Source organism: Rattus norvegicus, chromosome 3 (assembly GCF_036323735.1).
Source record: "Rattus norvegicus strain BN/NHsdMcwi chromosome 3, GRCr8, whole genome shotgun sequence".
Lineage (NCBI taxonomy): Eukaryota > Metazoa > Chordata > Mammalia > Rodentia > Muridae > Rattus > Rattus norvegicus.
The window spans coordinates 70770715-70785996 of NC_086021.1; the positions used below are offsets into that span (position 1 = coordinate 70770715).

The 15282-nt window shown below is 39.0% G+C and overlaps 1 protein-coding gene across 4 annotated transcripts in view; it reads left to right on the forward strand.

Moving 5' to 3' along the window:
• Scn2a (sodium voltage-gated channel alpha subunit 2) overlaps positions 1-15282 on the forward strand; it is a 134708-nt gene that overhangs the window by 59853 nt on the left and 59573 nt on the right. For 2 of the 4 annotated variants that reach the window (XM_063283106.1, XM_063283107.1), the window contains exons 4-11: positions 707-797; positions 1674-1802; positions 2367-2458; positions 3370-3642; positions 6499-6562; positions 8171-8312; positions 8455-8661; positions 9922-10209. In XM_063283106.1, coding sequence (XP_063139176.1) covers positions 707-797; positions 1674-1802; positions 2367-2458; positions 3370-3642; positions 6499-6562; positions 8171-8312; positions 8455-8661; positions 9922-10209 — 1286 coding nt within the window. 4 annotated transcript variants of the gene reach the window in all.

Below are 15282 nucleotides of genomic sequence, written 5' to 3' on the forward strand. Positions count from 1 at the left end.
AATATTTTCTCTGCTTTTCAGAAAATAAAAAGAAATGTTTGCTGAGTATCTGAATCAGATACAGTGAGTGATAGCATATTTAACAAAGGCTTGCTGGTTTGCTTCTTTGCAGAAATTCTGTAGTATGATTTCTTTCTTACTGTTAAAGTCAAGTTGATCAGAACTTAGTAAGTCATCTGACCTAGTTACAAACCCAAGGGGTGTTGTCAGTAGCCTTCTTCTTTTACATTTCAGGGTCTTTTGGACAACTCGTGTAGGTTGTACCTTCCATTTAGAAAGGGGATTTGTGTAGAACGTTCTTCCAGGGTGACCCTTGGAATAAAGTCATAATGTACTTCATCAGTTTCTTAGACTGCTTTATTGAACTTTTTCATCGTAGTCTGAACTTGCAATTCTATTGTTTGGTTGAGTCTATCATGAAGACAATTTACATTTATAAATTATTCATGCCAACTCATTTCTTTACATTTTTTTCTCTCTCAATTGCTACATTTCTTACTCATCTAAAGATAGTTGATTTTATTTTAAACACATGGTGTTAAACCCATGGAATTAAAGGGACAAAAGCGAGAGAAAGATGAAGATTAAATAATATTCAGCCTAAAATAAACATGTGAGTCTTAGAGTTGGTGGGGGTGAAATCAGGGCTATGCATGAAAGGTGGGGTCTTCCTATGAACTTTGTTTTCCTTGACGATATTTTTCTACTTTATTCAATGTGCTTATCATGTGCACAATTCTTACCAACTGTGTGTTTATGACCATGAGTAACCCTCCAGACTGGACAAAGAATGTGGAGTAAGTAGAAAATTCACTTTGAAAATCAGTCCTTTCGTATTTCAAGACACTGTCACTTTCCTTAATACATATTTCTAGCCATGATAAACCAGATGATTCAAATTCATACTCACCACTGACTTCCTCTAGGACAGTGCTTCTCAACCCTCCTCATACTGCAATCCTTTAAAACAGTTATTCCGGTTGCGGTTACCCCAACCACAAAATTATTTTGTTGCTACTTCATAACTGCAATTTTGCTACTGTTACGAATTGTAATGTAAATATCTGATATGCAGGACCTCTGTGAAAGAGTCATTTGACGCCCCTCCTCCTCCCAAGAGATCACAACCAATGAGTTGAGAACCACTTCTCTAGGACAAGGTTTTCAGTAGCTCAAACAGCTGCATCAATGTGACTATTGATGTATGGGGACCTTCATCTTCCTTTTGAACCTTACACACTAGAGATTCCTAATGATTACTGATATCTGATACATTGCTCGGTTAGATACACATTGCTTGTGTAGTTCAGATACTCTCATCACATGGAATGCTGTTTTCGCATACTTTATGCGAAATATGGAATATGGAAATGTATCCATTTATTTAGAGCCAATGAAAACATCATTTGGAATTTAATGGCACTTTTGCTTTAAGTTCTGCCTTTGTTCTCTATCAGAAATCAACCTGGAGTCTCTATTCATGTGTGTCATCTGAGTCATCTTTAGGATATGTACACTCGGGGCGCATGTGTATATCTTAATAGTAAAGAACTTATTTAATATGTGTGAGGCCCTGGTGTCAAGTCTATTAACAGAGCATTCTTTTAAAAATTAAACATACATATGCAAACCATCTACAAATTCTTTAATGTTGACTTGGCTATTTTTCTCAGGTATACTTTTACAGGAATTTATACTTTTGAATCACTTATTAAAATCCTTGCAAGGGGCTTTTGTCTAGAAGATTTCACATTTCTACGGGATCCCTGGAATTGGTTGGATTTCACAGTCATTACTTTTGCGTAAGTATTTCTGTAATACTTTCTACCCTGGCAGGGTAATACTATGGAGCCTATACTGTAGTTCTCGGTGTTGGCTTCCTTTGACTCATAAAGCACTTTAATTAGTTGGCATGTGTATTTAAAAAACCTTTTCCAATCAAATTATTCAGTTTGGAAAATTAGGAATGATCCTAATAAATTATATGGCTTTGGTTTCAAATAGCTGTAAGGTAACAATAAAAAAATCCCCCAGTAACAGCTCAGTCGATGACAATACCGTTCTCCTCTAACTGGGAAATCTGATAACAACACTCACTGAAGTTGAAATGGTCTTGATTCAAGACCAACATAGGCTTAGATTTCCCAAAAGTCTGAATAACTCTGATTTAATCCTACAGGTATGTAACAGAATTTGTAAACCTAGGCAATGTTTCAGCTCTTCGAACTTTCAGAGTCTTGAGAGCTTTGAAAACTATTTCTGTAATTCCAGGTAAGAAGAAGCCGGTATAAGGTGGTAGGCTCCTTATATCTCCAACTGTTTCTTGTGTTCTGTCATTGTGTTTGTGTGTGAACTCCCTATTACAGATATGTGACAGAGTTTGTGGACCTGGGCAATGTCTCAGCGCTGAGAACGTTCAGAGTTCTCCGAGCATTGAAAACAATATCAGTCATTCCAGGTGAGAGCTAGGTTAAACACAGAGGCTGACTTTAGCTGCACTGGCGCACTGCTCACAGCTTTTTTTTTTTTGGCAAAAGCCTGATTGCTTGTTGCACACTGCAAGATAATGATCAAAAGCAGGAACTGACCCATTCCGGGCTGGATAGGTTTGATTCTTGGCTTTTGACTGGTGGCTTCCTCTCGACGTGTTCTAAATCAGCCTTTGAGTTTAACAAGTTTTGCATGAGGCATTTTACAGTAACAGGCTACCTGGTTTGCATCTTACAGCATCAAGCTTTCCGCATAGAAGCTGAGATGTGAGACACTCGGGCCAATGCAAATTTGATCAGTTAGTTCGAAAACTGGCTATCTCTTTAAGAGGAGATAAGTGGCAAAGCAAGGCAGAGCATGAACGCTGCATGGGACGCGGCTTGCAGATGTCTTCCTTATTTTTGGCCCATTCTCAAGTTTTCAAAGTGCAGACGAAGCTATACCCTTGGAATTCAGTGGTTGCAAGACTTCTCGATACTCCTCTACTCATACAGATTTTTCTTAAAACAAAAAGAAAAGAAAAAAGAAAAACAAATCAGTCTGGGGTTAGAGAGTAAGACATCTGCAAAGAAAAGCAAACTGTTTACATCAGGTTGATCTTCAAGCATGAGTAACACGATCATATCTTTCGCTGTAAGGTGTGTGTGAAAACACAGTCGGCTCATTTCCATTTGGTTTTCTAATGTAAGTTCAGTTTCCATTCATTTCCACCAGCTAGCAGGCTTTTCGTGAAATTTTCATTCATCCACAAACATTAAACTAATATTGTTGGCATCCGCATGACATTTATATTTTTCAGGACAAGCTCATGATATTTTTGTTGGTAAATCCTCTGTTGAATTGTCAGTGATGACTTCCTCTCTCTGGTTTTATTTGTAGGCCTGAAGACCATCGTGGGGGCCCTGATCCAGTCAGTGAAGAAGCTCTCTGACGTCATGATCCTCACCGTGTTCTGTCTCAGTGTCTTTGCTCTAATCGGGCTGCAGCTCTTCATGGGCAACCTGAGGAATAAATGCTTGCAGTGGCCCCCAGACAATTCTACCTTTGAAATAAATATCACTTCCTTCTTTAATAACTCATTGGATTGGAATGGTACTGCCTTCAATAGGACGGTGAACATGTTTAACTGGGACGAATATATTGAAGATAAAAGTAAGATATATTCTTGTAGCCATTAAGTTGTTTAGTTTTTAAAATATTAAAAAAATGGTGTGTGGTAGAACAAAATGTCTTAGACTAATTTACTATAGCTTCATACATGTACTAAGAATTCCAAATTTTATCATTCCTTTTCCCTGTCCAACAAGTGGCATGATGAAAGTCTCCATTTCAAAGTGAGTGATTTATTTCTAAACCAATCATCCTGTGTATCGAAAATATTTATTATAGAGGCCTTGGCCAGGAGTTTTCAAACATCTTAATTAGGTAGTGGTTAGACTTATTCAGTGGATTGTTCGGAAGATGGGAAGAGGGGCTGGAGAAATAGCTGAAGCATGGAGTTTGCTCCCTAACGGAGCATAAACGGACACACAGTAACATTACAGGTGTGATGGCATTACACCAATAATGCTGGAGTTAAAAAGATAGATGTAGGGCTGGAGAGATGGCTCAGAGGTTAAGAGCACTGTCTGCTCTTCCAGAGGTCTTGAGTTCAGTCCCCAACACCCACATGGTGGCTCATTACCAACTATAATGAGATCTGGTGCCCTTTTCTAGCCTCCAGGCATACAGGCAGGCAGAACGCTGTATCCATAAAAATAAATAAATAAATAAATAAATAAATAAATAAATTTAAAAAAAGGCCAGAAGTTCATTGGGTACTAATGTATCCAAGGCTATCCTGGGATACATATGATGAGATGACAGTTACATAATGAATCCAAGGCTAGCCTGGGATACATATGACAAAACAATCTGAACCTTTTTGGTTGACTCAGTCCATATGATCTAACTGGATAGAGGAGGAAACGTTTTCCAAGGTGAATTCAAACTTGCGCACTGATCAGAAAGGTAAGCAAATACGATCTATCCACCTGCTTTTTGCAAAGGCGATGTTTATTCCTTCGTGTGGGTCTTGGTATTCGAGTTATCGCTGTATCTGAGGCATGGTTATGAAAATATGGTAGTGTTACATTAGGCTTCCTCTTATTGAGGCTAGCGTTGCTGTCATGTGATGACCTACACTCCTTCTCCGCGTACTTCTAGATTAGCCAAATACCGCTGTCTCTTGATGGCCTGTACTCCAAGGGGTGGTTTACTCTGAGATATCCTTCCTTCATGTTCCGCACGGTTTATTTTTTTAGAAGAATATGAGATTTTTATCACAGCTCACTTGTTACTACATTCACAGTGCTTCATTTTCATGAAGGTTTTACTTGAAAAGATTCATTAGAAAAAAACTGATAAAATCTAACAGCCCCCAATAATTTTGAGGTTTTTCTACTTACTAATAATATAATCGACGATGAAGAGCTCTTTGCCCATAAATCCTCTCTGCTTCTGTAAGGCTACAGATGGGTTTCTATTTATAGAGCTTCAGTGGGAGGGGTTGATTGTGGCGAGGACTGCAGAGACATAGTGTCCAATCGCTCTCCTAAGAGGACACACCCCTTCAGAGATCTCCCCCACAGCCATGCTCAACTCACTGAAATGTCATGAATATAGATATGTACCATGCCTCAAAAATCTTTTCGTAAAGGAAAACAAAATCACTGTCCTTTTCTGGATTCCTTAGTCGGTAATATGGAGATGTTTAAGTTATGATTTCAAGCACCGGTTGTACACTTACCGTTGCCTACCTCATGAGTTATCTGCGGATATTTTTACTCCTTGTTTACCAGGCGGTAGCACCTGAAGGAAGCCATGTGGACTCTCTATTAGCCATTGTCTTTTGTCTTGGAGGGTTTACTTTACAGCTTATTTTTCATTCTACTGCTTGTTTGGGGGCCTCGACATCTTTAATTTTGCAGGCAACCAAATCATCAGTATCGTATGCACATTTTTTTTTCTGTTTTTGTGTTTCTAAAATAGGTCTTAGTAAGAGGTAAAAATGAACATCTAAATATTTGGCCTGTACAACAGCCACATGTGGTTTGGGTAGTACGTTTGTAGTAATTGCCTTTAAATTCATAACAATCTCGACTTTTACAGTTTCGTGTAAAGGTCTAAAAATAGTTTTAGAATTATGACCTAGATTTTTCTATATAATCTATTCATGGAATTCTGGAATGCAGGGCTTAGGTATGCTTAAGTACCAACAGAGTAATTTTAAGGAATATGTGTGTACGTATGAGTGTATGAGTGTGTGTGTGTGTGTGTGTGTGTGTTTATGTGTGTTTAGTTCCTGAGAACATTTTTTCGATGTCTTAGAATTACATATTCTCTTACCTCATTAAGAATAGCAAGTTGCATCTATTTAAACAGCTTACAGTTTTCCAAGCTAAAAATTTATTTTGTTCGTCTCAAAGAGAGAACTTCAATCAATCAATCAAGCAAACAAATAAGTATTATAAGGAGGGAACAAGCACTAAAGCCTACTTCTTACATGAAATTAAATAAAAATTGGCAGGAAAAAACCCTACATCTACATCGAGTCTAGGCAAGCAGTATGCGTGCGCCGTTGAGAAGCCTTCTCTTGCTCGAGTCTGTGCCAAGCAAGCTGACTCAATGCCGTGGCTTTCTCCTGAAGCCTCCTCTAAGCAGTCTGAGTTCGTGTTTGTAATAAATGTCGATCTGAAAATGCTTTATTATTATTATTATTATTAATTATTATTATTATTATTGCTTCTGGAAAAGTTTCTAATTTAAATTTTCTAAACATTATTTAAGCAAAATACCATTTATAGTTGTTTGATAGTCGGTTCCCAGGGGGGAAAATGTCCATTTAGCCATGACATTCAATCATTTTTTTCTACTTTTATTACAACGGAACATGTTTATGAGCATCCTTATTTGAACACAATGATCTAATTAAGGCCTTTTAGTGAGTGTCCTTTACTCTTTACATAGGTCACTTTTATTTTTTGGAAGGACAAAACGATGCTCTGCTTTGTGGGAACAGCTCGGATGCTGGGTAAGTTGTGCTTCCACTCGACGCTCAGTCGACCTTAATCTGCCACGTCCCACACACCTGGCCCCTACTCAGAGCTCATTCAAAGTCCTCTATAAATTCTCCTTCATGCTGACTCACAGAATAGCCAGGATAAGTGCAGATTCTCACCTCCTTCACGCACAGAGAAGTGGCAATCATTGTCCCATACTAGGTCACACCTAATCTTCTAAATTAGCACAATAGAAAGTAGATACTCAGAGCCAGTGCATTAGAATTCATAATCACAGACAAGAATGTATGATTATTTATTTAAAGCTAATCCGATCTCCATGGCTTAAAAATTAAAAAATCCCTGAAGATCATGTCACCTTGAAACACGAGGTGACAATCTGCCCACCACGTTTCAGCAAAGCAAAATATATCAAATAGACTGGAGTTGCCTCATACATTAAAATCCTGACTCTACCATATTCTGTTGTTCTGCTTGCCTTGTTTTTCCCATGTACAAACTGTCACTATAATAATTCCATTGACTAAATATGTTAGTGAATATATGGCTACAATAGAAAATTTTTAGCTATGCCCACCTCTGTGGTGATGTTTGTAATTAAGAAACATTACATATGAAAACAAAGCCTGGGAAAGTTCAAAGAAACATTTATCTTTCCCTACTCGGTCAGATGTTAGAAGAAAAAAAAGTCGTCAAACATCTAACATTTTTTTCTGTGATAACCTTCTAGACAATGCAAGCGATACCTTTACCAAAATTCTCCTTGATGATATGGTTTACAATTGGCTCCTATGATTAAAAACAGCAGACTTTATCTGTGATTAGATCTTCGATAGGTGAGACAAGCATTGTAATCCCTCCTGCACAGCATTAAATGCTTTCCACTCATAACGAGTGTTTGCATGTTGGTAGTTTTTCCTTGTTGTTTTGTTTTTGTTTTGAGGCTGGTCCTTTCATTAGTCCATTCTGGCCCATGAGGTTCCTCAGGGCTAGCAAGGTCAGGAAATTAGCCCCAGTTGAATCAGCCCAGAAATAATGTCAGTCACAACACTGAAATAGCTCTGCTTACTTAGCAGGTAAGGTGATTCTGTGGGATCCACGCTGTTCAGTGTCATTCTCTCCTTTCAGGATGCTCACTCCTGGCTGTTATATCTTCTTCTCTCTGCCCTAGTTTCCTAGTTACACACATACACACACACACACACACACACACACACACACACACACACACACACACACATATATATATCCTTATATCCAAGGATATATATATCCCTTATATCCCAAGACATCTTCAGTGAAAATCACTTATATTTCTATGGATTCATTTATCTGATCATGTCCATTGTCCCCAAAGAAATTGTTCAAGATATGATTATCTGATGTGGATGTGTGGTAAGCATAATATTACAATTAGGAATTAGAGGAGCCTACAAGTCTTGGAAAATTCTGTCAGTCGCACAGGAAAAGCCACCTAGTGCAGTATACATAGTAAATTAGTCGGGAGATGTAAGATTTCCATAGAGCCTGTAAAAATGATTCACATCAAGCAAAATGGAAAAAAAAAAGACCAAGGAATTCACAGATGCTGAGTTCCCTCCTCTCTAATGTAATTACAGACAGTGTCCAGAAGGATACATCTGTGTGAAGGCTGGGAGAAACCCCAACTACGGCTACACAAGTTTTGACACCTTCAGCTGGGCCTTCTTGTCCTTATTTCGTCTCATGACTCAAGACTTCTGGGAAAACCTTTATCAGCTGGTAAGAGCTGACATAAAGATTCTTCTAGGAAGTGTGAGATTCTGTGACTGAGGGAACTGCTGAGGTATCTTTTATTATTTTAGAGGAGCTTGCAACAGCGGATGTGAGATTTACAAACCTGTTCCTTCCACTTTTCCCACAGACCTTGCGTGCTGCCGGGAAAACATACATGATATTTTTTGTGCTGGTCATTTTCTTGGGCTCATTCTACCTGATAAATTTGATCCTGGCTGTGGTGGCCATGGCCTACGAGGAACAGAACCAGGCCACACTGGAGGAGGCTGAACAGAAGGAGGCAGAGTTTCAGCAGATGCTGGAGCAACTGAAGAAGCAGCAGGAGGAAGCTCAGGTAGAGTTGGCCGGCAATGAGGTTGTAGTGTTTATTTCCATTCTCTGACCTGAAGGTTGCTGTTGACATTGGAGAGACCAAGGCGTGTGTGTGTGGTGTCAGGATCTGTTTGGTGATAAGCAAAATGTCCATTGATTTGGTGATTCTGATATACACCAAGGGCATCAAAACACAATCAGTTAAAATTGCTCCCTTGACATTTTCCTCTTTGTGACATGTTGAGAAATTGACTATTGGTATCCTCATTTGCCGGACGCTTATAAAGTAGGCTGAGCAATATGCTGTCAATGGAAGAGATTCCTTAACTCTCCAGGAATTCAGTGAGAGTGGCTTCTTCAATACAGCATCACTAGAGGTGAAGAATGTCAGAAAAAACAAACCACACTGCAATGATTTCACAGATTTGGGAAGCACAAGATCCTGTCTAACATGAAAACATGACAACACTAACATTCCCAGCTTCTTATACTGGAATCTTAATGTAGACCCAATTAAGGCATTAATGCAGAGTCTTCAAAAGAAGGCAACTATATCTATCTATCTATCTATCTATCTATCTATCTATCTATCTATCTATCTATAATCTATATCTATCTATCTATATATAATCTATATCTATCTATCTATCTATCTATCGATCTATCTATCTATCTATCTATCTATCTATCTATCTTAATGACATTCACTAATTCAATTACCTAGTTTTGTCTTTTAGTGTCTGTTGAGTGTGTATCACTCTCATTCAATCTATAATAAAGGCCAAAATAAAGAACATGGGGTAGTAACAACAACATTGAACACTTTCTTTAAAAGCCATTCGTACTAGCATCCCACAATATACTAATATACACTATGACATCCTTGCCCATTTTCTAATTAAATAATGAAAGTAAAAGATTAAGAGGTTTAATGGATAAATAACTTGACTGAGTTTAATTTGATAACTGGCTTTAGTAGTCGTTGTTGAATGTGACAAAGAGAAAACGCCTTTGAGGTTAAACAGCAAATTTTAATTCTTAAGTCCCCCTTTAAATCTTGTTTAGATCACATGGGAGATGTTACGTTTGTTACGTCCATGGTAGTAGATAATTCGAGTGCCACGTCAAGTCAGAATTAGATTCTTAGCACTCACACGGGTCTACTTCCACCTTGATTTTTATTCTTCATGAAAATGCCCTGTTTTCCAAAGTATGGGACAGAATACGAAATGGTATTGGCACTGAAAGCTGTGTACGACTATGCTTACGTTGTACCTTCTAGGCAGCAGCTGCAGCAGCGTCCGCAGAATCCAGAGACTTCAGCGGGGCAGGCGGGATAGGTGTTTTCTCGGAGAGTTCGTCAGTAGCCTCAAAGTTAAGTTCCAAAAGTGAAAAGGAGTTGAAAAACAGAAGAAAGAAAAAGAAACAGAAAGAACAGGCTGGGGAGGAAGAGAAGGAAGACGCGGTGCGGAAATCTGCCTCTGAGGACAGCATACGAAAGAAAGGCTTCCGGTTTTCCCTGGAAGGAAGTAGATTGACCTACGAGAAGAGATTTTCCTCTCCGCACCAGGTAAAACAAACAAACAAAACAAAAATAGACGAACTAGATTAAGTAGATTGCATTTGCACAACAGGGCTTCTTTTTAAAGGCTGCGCCGGTGTTTGGTGGGACTGAAGTCGCCTTCTAGAATGAACTTCGTGACGCTTTTCAACCATGGTATTGAGAATCAAGGGTTGGGTTTGCCATCTCGAGGTCCTGTGAGTTTTATAACTTTTTTTGGAAGCTCGGGAAAGCGTTTTCATACCACACAAAGCTCGGGAAGGTTTTGTGGTTTTGAGGTTTTGTTAAAGACTTGAGACTCTGGGCAGTGTTCCACACAGGGAATGATCACAGATGGTCCCCATCCCTTCTTAGCTACTGTGCCTGGACCCAGTGAGCTGTAGGTTTTCTGAGTGGCTGGTGCCCAGAAGTGGACCAGGGATGCTTCTGAGCCATCTGTACAGTGTTCCCATCCATGTGAAAGCTCTCATTAAGAGTGAATTATTCATTGTTTCAAAGGGAGCTGAAAATCTTTTCTAAAGCATAGCCAAAATCACAGGTAGACAGGCGCTAAGAAAGATTCATGTCACTAACCAGCAGTGATGTCTGATTGCACTTGATTTTCTGTGCCTCTTGTTAGAGGATGACGGGAATTCAAAGAATGCGCTGATTTACATATTGCAAGAAAATGTTTTCTGTATGCCTCTAGCTTATGTACCCAGCCAAGCTGTTGAAATCTCACTATTCAGGTCCCTTGGTTGTTTAAAATTACCATGAGAATTTCCCAGAAACACACAGTTCCTTGGAGGACAAGTTCACCATGAGTGAAACTACAGTATTCCTATAGTACCAGTAACAATGCCAACACACCGTTTGTACTGGTACTTGCAATACGAACTGTTTAAGCACCTCATTATAAACCTAGGTAGCTAATAATTTAATTATTATGGCAAACTTTCAGATAGGAAGAGGAGAGGCTCTGTACTTTGTTGGGTGTCTAACTGATGCACATACTATCAATTTTAAGACCTATTTCATTAGCATCTTTTAATTGTAAAAAAAAAGTAGAAGGTTTCATTGTGGCAATTTTCACGTATGCACATAGCAGACCTTGGCCGTCCATATTCACGCCCCTATTTCGTTTACCCTCTCTGCCTCCTTGAGTCTCCCTCCTTCTCTCTATGGTCTCTTTGCTCTTCCAAACTGAAACACATCCCACTCTATTTTCATATGTATTTTTCATATATGTATATATTTACATATATATATACATATTTTCCTATGGCGAACCTAGAAATGTATTTTTTGAGTCCAGCTCTCTTCTGCTGACGTGATGATCTGTTACGTGATTTGTGGCTAATTATTGTATTCTGTTGTGTAGAGGTACCACACACATTTTCTTTATCTGTTGTTGATGGACACCTGGGCCAATTAAATAGCTTCAGAATTATGGATAGTGTTGTTCTAAACAAGCATATGCAAATATCTTTATGGTAATGTTGACTTAAATTCCTTTGAGTCTATATCCAGGTGTGGTAGAATTGGATTCTATAGTAGCTCTATTTTTTTTTTAAAGCAGCCTCTTTCCTGATTTCCAGAGTAGCTGGGCTGACATATATCCTTGCCTATATTGTAAAAGGTTCAATTTTCCCACTATTCTTGCCAGCACTTAAAATTTCTGTTTTCCTATGAAGGTGTCTTGTGATTTTTTTTAATGTATCCTTTTAGCTGAAATGAGATAGAATCACAGTGTAATTTTGACTTGGTTTCTCTGATGGCTAAAGATACTGAATATTTCTTCTTTGTGCGCACATTGACCAGTGTACTTCTTACGTTGAGAACTATCTGTTCAGTTCATTGCCCATTTACTGCTTGGTTGCTTGTTCTTCTGGTGTTTAATGTTTTTGAGTTCTTGGTGTGCTCTATATCAATCTCTCATTTTCCTCATCCATCTCCCATTCTTTAGCCATCTCTTTACTAAGGTAAATGCATTTTTCTGCACTGCCAAAGTTTTTTTTATTTGATACAATCCCATTTGTCAATCCTGTCTGTTGTTTCTTGAGCTGTTGGAGTTTTTATTTTTTTCAGAAAATGGTTTGCTCTGTTCATATCCTGAAGATTGCTCTCCAGTCTTCTCCACTGGTTTTAGAGTTTCCAGTCTTAATTTAAGATCTTTAGTTCATTTTTAGAAAATATAAAATTAACGTATGTATTAAAATAATTGTATCAGGGAAGCGTCTATTCACTGGGAAGATGAGTGAGATGAAGATTGGCATTTGAATGCAGAGACTTAAGGTAACACGTCTCAGGATTTATTCAACTTACTTTTTTTTTATTAACTTGAGTTTTTCTTATTTACATTTCGAGTGTTATTCCCTTTCCCGGTTTCTAGGCAAACATCCCCCTAATCCCTCCCCCTCCCCTTCCTTATGTGTGTTCCCCTCCCCATCCTCCCCCCATTGCCGCCCTCCCCCCAACAGTCTAGTTCACTGGGGGTTCAGTCTTAGCAGGACCCAGGGCTTCCCCTTCCACTGGTGCTCTTACTAGGATATTCATTGCTACCTATGAGGTCAGAGTCCAGGGTCAGTCCATGTATAGTCTTTAGGTAGTGGCTTAGTCCCTGGAAGCTCTGGTTGCTTGGCATTATTGTACATATGGGGTCTCGAGCCCCTTCAAGCTCTTCCAGTTCTTTCTCTGATTCCTTCAACGGGGGTCCTATTCTCAGTTCAGTGGTTTGCTGCTGGCATTCGCCTCTGTATTTGCTGTATTCTGGCTGTGTCTCTCAGGAGCGATCTACATCCGGCTCCTGTCGGTCTGCACTTCTTTGCTTCATCCATCTTGTCTAATTGGGTGGCTGTATATGTATGGGCCACATGTGGGGCAGGCTCTGAATGGGTGTTCCTTCAGTCTCTGTTTTAATCTTTGCCTCTCTCTTCCCTGCCAAGGGTATTCTTGTTCCCCTTTTAAAGAAGGAGTGAAGCATTCACATTTTGATCATCCGTCTTGAGTTTCATTTGTTCTAGGCATCTAGGGTAATTCAAGCATTTGGGCTAATAGCCACTCATCAATGAGTGCATACCATGTGTGTTTTTCTGTGATTGGGTTACCTCACTCAGGATGATATTTTCCAGTTCCGACCATTTGCCTACGAATTTCATAAAGTCATTGTTTTTGATAGCTGAGTAATATTCCATTGTGTAGATGTACCACATTTTCTGTATCCATTCCTCAGTTGAAGGGCATCTGGGTTCTTTCCAGCTTCTGGCTATTATAAATAAGGCTGCAATGAACATAGTGGAGCACGTGTCTTTTTTATATGTTGGGGCATCTTTTGGGTATATGCCCAAGAGAGGTATAGCTGGATCCTCAGGCAGTTCAATGTCCAATTTTCTGAGGAACCTCCAGACTGATTTCCAGAATGGTTGTACCAGTCTGCAATCCCACCAACAATGGAGGAGTGTTCCTCTTTCTCCACATCCTCGCCAGCATTTGCTGTCACCTGAGTTTTTGATCTTAGCCATTCTCACTGGTGTGAGGTGAAATCTCAGGGTTGTTTTGATTTGCATTTCTCTTATGACTAAAGATGTTGAACATTTCTTTAGGTGTTTCTCAGCCATTCGGCATTCCTCAGCTGTGAATTCTTTGTTTAGCTCTGAACCCCATTTTTTAATAGGGTTATTTGTCTCCTTGCGGTCTAACTTCTTGAGTTCTTTGTATATTTTGGATATAAGGCCTCTATCTGTTGTAGGATTGGTAAAGATCTTTTCCCAATCTGTTGGTTGCCGTTTTGTCCTAACCACAGTGTCCTTTGCCTTACAGAAGCTTTGCAGTTTTATGAGATCCCATTTGTCGATTCTTGATCTTAGAGCATAAGCCATTGGTGTTTTGTTCAGAAAATTTTTTCCAGTGCCCATGTGTTCCAGATGCTTCCCTAGTTTTTCTTCTATTAGTTTGAGTGTATGTGGTTTGATGTGGAGGTCCTTTATCCACTTGGACTTAAGCTTTGTACAGGGTGATAAGAATAGATCGATCTGCATTCTTCTACATGCTGACCTCCAGTTGAACCAGCACTATTTGCTGAAAATGCTCTTTTTTCCATTTCAGGGTTTTGGCTCCTTTGTCAAAAATCAAGTGCCCATAGGTGTGTGGGTTCATTTCTGGGTCTTCAATTCTGTTCCATTGGTCTGTCTGTCTGTCTCTGTACCAATACCATGCAGTTTTTATCACTATTGCTCTGTAATACTGCTTGAGTTCAGGGATAGTGATTCCCCCTGAAGTCCTTTTATTGTTGAGGACAGTTTTAGCTATCCTGGGTTTTTTGTTATTCCAGATGAATTTGCAAATTGTTCTGTCTAACTCTTTGAAGAATTGGATTGGTATTTTGATGGGGATTGCATTGAATCTGTAGATCGCTTTTGGTAGAATGGCCATTTTTACTATATTAATCCTGCCAATCCATGAGCATGGGAGATCTTTCCATCTTCTGAGGTCTTCTTCAATTCCTTTCTTCAGAGTCTTGAAGTTCTTATTGTACAGATCTTTTACTTGCTTGGTTAAAGTCACACCAAGGTACTTTATATTATTTGGATGTATAATGAAGGGTGTCATTTCCCTAATTTCTTTCTTGGCTTTCAACTTACTTACTTGACCACTCCATGGGAACTACAGGAACATCAGCCACCATTGTTGCTGCTTTTGTTTTTTTAGAGACAATGTCTTGTGTTTCTCAGGTTGGCCCCTCACTTGTTGTGTAACTAAGGATGACCTTGAACTCCTGATCTTAATGCCTCACCTCCCAAGTGGAGGTTTCAGAGAGGTGTCACCAGCAAACATTTTACCTTCTTGATGTAGTCTTCTTTTGATTAATATGTAACAACACTATTTTATCTGTGCCAAATTTATTTGGCTTCAGATCTGCTTTGTCAGGTATGAGTAGAGATGTGCATGGTTGCCTTCAGATGACATTTACTTGAAGTTATCTTTTTCTATATCTCTACTCACATCTGTTTATGCTTTTACTAGTTAGTGACTTTTGAGTTGTGTGAATAGCAAGTAGGTAAATCTTGTTTCTCATTCCTTTTAGCCAGCATAGATGTTCTAATT